Source organism: Chelonoidis abingdonii, unplaced genomic scaffold (genome assembly GCF_003597395.2).
Source record: "Chelonoidis abingdonii isolate Lonesome George unplaced genomic scaffold, CheloAbing_2.0 scaffold0624, whole genome shotgun sequence".
In the NCBI taxonomy this organism is placed as follows: Eukaryota; Metazoa; Chordata; order Testudines; family Testudinidae; genus Chelonoidis; species Chelonoidis abingdonii.
Genome location: NW_027424885.1, coordinates 1 through 6,765, shown reverse-complemented (window position 1 = coordinate 6,765; position 6,765 = coordinate 1). Strand labels below are relative to the sequence as shown.

General features: G+C 53.2%; 1 protein-coding gene across 1 annotated transcript in view; it reads left to right on the top strand.

Moving 5' to 3' along the window:
• Positions 1 to 6,542, top strand: part of LOC116832431 (C-type lectin domain family 4 member K-like) — an 18,181-nt gene extending 11,639 nt beyond the window's left edge. Inside the window, exons 2-5 of the mRNA XM_032793157.2 lie at positions 883 to 990; positions 4,507 to 4,647; positions 5,420 to 5,571; positions 6,356 to 6,542. Of these exons, the coding sequence (XP_032649048.1) occupies positions 883 to 990; positions 4,507 to 4,647; positions 5,420 to 5,571; positions 6,356 to 6,478 (524 nt within the window). The 3' untranslated portion in view covers positions 6,479 to 6,542. The remainder of the gene's footprint in view (positions 1 to 882; positions 991 to 4,506; positions 4,648 to 5,419; positions 5,572 to 6,355) is intronic.
• Positions 6,543 to 6,765: the final 223 nt, after the last annotated feature.

Below are 6,765 nucleotides of genomic sequence, written 5' to 3'. Positions count from 1 at the left end.
GGAGGTTTTTAAGGCCAGGTTAGACAACTACCTGTCAGGGATGGTCTGGGTGAGCTTCATCCTGCCTGAGCATCAGCTCAGGGACTTCAGATCACATGTGGCAGCCCCACATGCTCAACTTGCACTCTGAGGGTCACGCTGGGTCCGTTCCTGACCACATATCACCAGCACGAGCCTCACCCCAGGCATCCTCATGGCACAACTGAAATGCCCTACGGAGAGACCGGATGGCCCAGTGGTTCGGACACTTGTCTGGGGCTCAGACTGCTGGGTTCAATTCCCTGCTCTGCCAAAGAGTCCCTGCCCTGGAGCCAGCAAACAGAGCTGAAAACAGGGAGCTGGAGTGGAGAGCTCTTGGAGGAGATGGGAGACAAGCCCCTGTTCCTTAGGGGCAGTGAGTGGCATGGATGACTGGTGTCTCCCCGTGCTGGGGGGCCACAATCTAAAGGAGAGGACACATGACCACCCCATATGTCTCCTCTGCCCAGCAAGCCCTGCGCCCAGCCCAAGGCCACCATGCACTCCCCGCCCTGCCAGAGTTACCTGCGGGGGGCTCTGTCCTTCTTCTGCCGCGCCTCCCCCCAGCACATTCGGCTTCTCTCCCTGGCAGCCAGGCCCGGGCGAGGAGCAGGAGGGAGCCACGTCTAATCAGGGTGAAGCCAGTCACTTCAGGTCACTGCTCTGTGACATACACCAGGAGAGAGTCCCGAACGGGACCTTGGCTGTGCCGGTGTCCCTCCTCGGGAGGGACGCTGTCCAAGATTAAAATAAAAGACGTCATAGAGAACAGGCTCACACACGGAGCATGTTCCTTCTCTGGGCATGGCTGGTCTCCAGCCGCAGTTCGGTTCAGTCACAGACCTGCAGACTTGTGATTTCTAGATCTCCGGGCACAGAGCAAGCTGCAAGCAGTTGAAGAAGCGGTGCAGAAGCTCCAAGTCTCTCTGCAGCCTGACGACGCCTCAGACGCGTCAGCAAAGGGATCAGACAGTAAGTCGCAGGACGAGAGTCTTAGGCTTCGGGGTGGGTCAGTTCCCCTCCCTTGGCCTGGAAGCTGAGCACTCTCCTGCCTATAGGGATGGTGGGTGCCTGGCATCCTCCTGCTCCCCTCCATATTCTTCCCTGCCAGGTGGTCCCGTCCCCCTGTCTAATGAGCTGCTGCTTGCATTTCTGCAGCGGAGGCTTGTTCCAGGAGGGTGGCTGCTCCAGGTCTCCTGCTCCTTCCCTGGCCATGGAGGTGGCTGCATCCCGTCCATGTCACCTACCGCAGGTGCCTCAGTGATCAACTTTCTGTCCTTTATGTTTGTCTTCGGTCCATGTTTTAACCTGGCCCTGTACTGTCAGGAGTTGCATTGCGGGAAAGGGACGCAGTCATGAGGTGACACGGGACGATTCAGACCTGGTCGGACGTCGTGGAGTCTCGTGGTTTCAATTTTGCCCCAGTCCGCGCCGTGCGCTCAGTATTGGGACTGCCACGTCCTTGTGGAGGCAGAAGAGCCCCTTGTGCATGTCTAACCATCTGTCTGCATTTGGCCAGGCTGCACTACCAACCGTCATGGATGGTTATTCAGCGTCAGTCCGAAAATGGGGCCTTGACTACCTGGCCAAGATCCTGCTGGGCGTCAAAATCCAGCCTGGGCCCGGGCGGGCTCGGGTTCCATGTGTTTTTGCAGCCCGCTCTGACCATGATGAGGGGACCACTCAGCCCAAGGGCAGGCGTTTGCATAGGAGATAGCACCCGCCTAGGGCAATGCGTGGGGGACACTTGAAGAAGCCCGGGCAGAAAGGCATTGGGGCATTAGTGCAGGGCTGCTGGGTCCTGAGAGGGAGCCGATGCAGCACGTCTGAGGGAGGGATTGGCTTTGCTGGGTGTCTCTGGGAGGGGTGGGGAAGTAATAGTATGGTGGGAGCTTTCCTGAGGTGGGTGAGGCCGCTATGTGGTTGGCAGTTACCTTATGTTTCCCTAAACGTCCATTCTTCCTTTCTGCTCCACAGGCCCCCCCATTTCTCCCTCCCCACGGAGCCTTCTTCCTTCTCCTTTCATCAGGAGATGGGTTGGTGATGTGTGTGAGGAGGGGAGGGTGGCTAGCTGCTGACTGGGAATGAAGTGAAGTAACTCATTCTCGGAGGCAGCCGGATTGGAAGGGTTGCAAGGGCTGGGCTGGGATGCCAGATGCATGTGCAACATCAGACGGCGGGTTGGGCAATTAGGTGTTGAGGATCTCCCATGTTTGGCCGTGCCAAATTGTTGGGTCTTTGTATCTTTAATAGGCGCCTATTCCCACCCGCGATTTTACACCTTGGCTGTCTGGTCACCCTTAATAGGGGTAATTGGATGCCTATATAAGACAACTCATATATACAGACTGGCCTATCATACAAACATTATTGATATACCTAGCAGGAGCGCATCTCTCCTGCTGCATTCTCGTCATGCCCGGGAGCGGCCAGGCAGGAACGGCGTGGCTCCATGGGGCCCCGTCTCGAGATCAATGTGATAACTTCACAGGTCGCTTGGTGCATCGCGATAGGCCCTAGGGTGCTGATCAACCTTTGGGATTTCTGCTGCTGTCTGCTCATGCACCAAAAGGTGGATTTGCGGTCTCCCAGTTTCCACCTATCTCCTCCCTATGCAACTGTTGGGGAGCCAGACTGAAAGCCAGTAGTAGTTACCTATTAAAGTGTATCATTAACACTTTGTTTTACCAAAAATGCTTGCTAACTCGTTGGAAGTCAATTGCCAATTTTTTTTTTTAAAAATCAGATACTTAGCCAAAATAGAAAATTAAGTGTTGATACTTTGTGTGACAGTTTGTATGAGAGGAGTGGCTTTTTCATAGAGAAAGAAAAATGTTGACTGACTTTCCTATAGCCCTGTTACTGCTAAATAGAGCCCTCCAACAATGTAATATGCTCATCTCCTTACTAGTGTATAGAGCAGGGATCGGCAACCTATGGCACATGTGCCAAAGATGGCACGTAGCTGATTTTTGATGGCACGCAGCGGCGAGCTGAGCGGGTCAGCCCGTCACTGCTTTGGGGTTCCGGCTGCTGCCCCATTGGCATCCAGAGTCCCGGCCCCCAGTGCCACTCATCACCCGCTGCTGGCCTGGGTACCCCCAAGGAATCCCAGGCTGGCAGCGGCTGAGCAGGCTGGCAGCTGAGACCCTGACTGAGCCACTCAACCTGCTGTTGGCCTGGGGTTCCATTCACTCAGCTGGCAGCGGGCTGAGCAGGACTAAATTCAACAAAACAGGACAACAAGAGCAACTAATGACAAAGTGCAAGAGCCTAGAGCAGTGGTCCCCAAACTTTTTCGTCTGGCGGGCGCCAGATGAAGGACCGTGGTGGCAGACAAGCATCCACCAAAATGATGCAGAATTTTGGCGGCATTTCGGCAGATGTTCATCCTCCGGCCAGTACATGGGTGCACTGAGAGGCCCGTGCGGGCGCCAGGGCACCTACAGGCACCGCATTGGGGAACCCTGACCTAGAGAGCCTCCTGAAGCATAGTGATCGTTTTGATTTAAATGGACTTGAACTGTGCGAAAAATTGAGTTCTTGTCACATGCAAAATCGATGATGGACATTGTACAGTTTATTCATATCAGCAAACTTGTTGACATATATCCTAATGTGTCCATTGCCACTCGTATTCTACTGACAATTCCTGTAACAGTAGCATCAAGTGAACGGACTTTTTCAAAACTAAAGCTCATTAAAAACTATCTCCACCCTACAATGATCAGGAACACTTGACTGGTCTTGCTATTCTTGCAATTGAACAAGACATCACTTTGTCTTTGTCATACGATGACATTATTACTGATTATGCAGCCAAAAAAGCCAGAAAGATTGCTTTTTATTAAAAACTAATCCTTGTTTCAATACCTCTTCAGAGAAATTTCCAATAAAATGTTGACAAATTAAAAAAATGATATTATTTGCATCATTCTGTCAAATCAGAATTTTTTCTATAGTGCTACTTCTCTAGTGCTAGTTCATCAGCATTACAGTGTGCTTAAAAAGTTAAACTGGTTTTAATAACATGCATGTGGCAAGTTTTCCAAAATACTGTAAGCTTATGTTGTATTGCTAAGAGCAAGACAGGCACAGGGGCACCAGTTTAATAATCTCGCCTAGGGCACCATAAATCCTAAGGACGGCCCTGCACAAGGGGGGAACAATTGGGAGGAGGTGGCTGTGGGGACATATTGTGGGGACAGGGCTAGAATTCAGGAGCGCTGGGGTCAATTCCCAGCTCTGCTGCAAACTTCCTGTGTGATCTTGGGCACCTCTCCCTGCACCTCAGTTCCGCTGCAGGAAAATCATCCTTTATTTCTACCATCTAGCGTCTATTTTGACTGTGAGCTGTGGAAACCAGGGACTGTCCCCTCCTGTCCATATGGCGCCTGGCACACAGGGGCCTGCAGATGTTGATCTACTGCAGGTGCTGATAATCAAGTGTTCTGCATCTCCACTGACGTAGCTGTGATGTTCTTCTAGGTCTGCAGCTATTGGATGAAGCGCAGGCAGGAGTCCGGCTGCTGAAAGCCCAGCTGGGTAATGTCAGTGCAGCATATGGAGAAATCCAGATCCAGCTGGACAATGTCAGTGCAGCGCGAGCAGCAGTGCAAGGTCACTGCAGTAAGTACTAGCTGCAGTGATGGCTGGTGCCGTTTCTGCTGGTGCTGAGGATGAACGGAGGATTTCAGACTCCCAGGCTGACAACGCAGCACCTTTCTCCAGCACCGAGTTCTCTTCCACTAAAAATCACCGGTGGCTGCACCTGGGTCCATACTGTGGTGATCAGTGTGAAGTTAAATTACACCCTAGGCCTCGTTAGCCTAATGGGAGCGCCAGTGATCAGCTCTTCTTAGACGCTCCAAACCTGTCAGGTCACAGGCAAAAAGTGACCCTGGCATTTCAGCGTATGGGGTGTTACTTTCAGAACCATCCCTGACCCAGCGCCCCTGGCAGGTGTTGGGGGAGGTGCCAAAGTGAAAAGACCCAAAACCTTCACCACTTATGATCAATGAAAATTGTTGATACCGAACCGGGAGATATTCCACCTTCGGCAGCTACATTCCCCCTGACTGAATTTCCCCTGCCAGCTCAGCTGAACAGTGAGTCTCCCCTTTCCCATTACAGCCGTGCTGCTCTGCACTGGGACCAGCGCCCATGCTCCAGCCCAGATGCAGCTGCATTTCAGTGCTGGGGGAGTGACCCCGTGGTGTCTGCTTTCTGCGGCGCTCTTTGGGATCCATTATGTGCCCAGAGAATGATGCTGGAGAATCAAAAGTTCCTGGAGCTTGGGGCAACTGAAGGGCAGGGGAAATGCAGCACTAGAAACCCTGAGCTCCCTGCGTGTGTTCCTGTGACTTTAGCCCGGGCATCTCACCTCAGTCTCTGCTCCTAGGTCACCTGCTGACAAAGCTCTCCAGGGGATGGAAGTTTTACAGTGGGAACCTCTATTACTTTTCACAAGAAAGGAAGTCGTGGGATGCGTCCGAGCGGTTCTGTGTGTCTCAGGACTCGCATCTGACCTCTGTCTCCTCCCAGGCAGAACAGGTGAGTGCAGGAACCTCTGAGGGACTTGGACAATGGGTCAGTGCCTTGTTTCACACCTGAGGGAAGTGGAAGGTGGCAGCTGAGATTGGAAACCATCAGAGATGATGCCAAGCCTTGGTACCTGACTCAGGGGATTCACCCATCAGTCTAAAAGCAGAGATGCAGCAGAGGAACAGAGCCAGGATCTGGACTTCCCAGAGTCTGGGGTGCTGGGGAAGGGGGATTTGGGGTCAGGCTCATTTCTGATATTCCCTACTTCCAGCGTAGCATTTCCTGCAAACCCAATGACGTTTCCCAGTGAGGATCCCTTTGATCCCTCTCCCCAGGCCTGAGCTCCTACTGGACAACCTAGAAGCCTGTATCTGGAAGGCTTGTGTGCAAGGGGCCATGCACCTCTCAGAGAATCCTTTCTCCCCACGTGCCCACTGTAGCCCTCACCCTAGACCTCTGCAGCACTTTCTGAGGCAGAAAATCCCACCCTCCGGCAGGGCCAGACTTTGCACCCACTTCTCTGCTCTGAGCTATGCCTCCTGCAAAGACAGGGCCCTGGTGTGACACAGATGCAGACACACACACACAGATGCTCCAGGGCTCCATCAGGGTCTCCCAGCTACTCACTGTCAGCATTGGGGGCAGGACACCGCGTCTCCCTCAGTCCAGTGCCCTGCTCACACCACCAGATGCCCTTTCCTCGCCCCCAAAATCTGTTCAGCCCAGGCAGCTGCCGCTGCATCCTGCAGCCTCTCTTGTGTGACCTGCACATGCTGCAAACTGTGTTGTGCAGGAGTTTCTCTCCAGCGAGACCAAGGGAGAAGCTCACTGGATTGGACTCACTGACTGGGAGACAGAAGGCAGCTGGCGCTGGGTGGATGGCACAGAATACAGAGCTGACGCAAGCAGGGGGTGAGTAAAGCTTGAGAGAAGTGATTATTTATTACACGTTTGGTCACAAGCTCTTTCAGGCAGCATCTGTACGGCCCCTTGTGTCTATGCAGCACCTGGCACAGTGGCCCCAATCCTGAGGGAGGCCCCCAGGTGCTGCTGGGACAGCAACGAATCCTCTCAGGAATTTCTGCTAATGCCCCTTTGCTTAGAGCAGGAGCCTAAACACGAAGTGTGTGTTCAGTGCCCACTGAGACCCAGGGCCAGAGCCTCCCCTGGGGTAACTTGGCATTGACTTGAATGAACCACAGG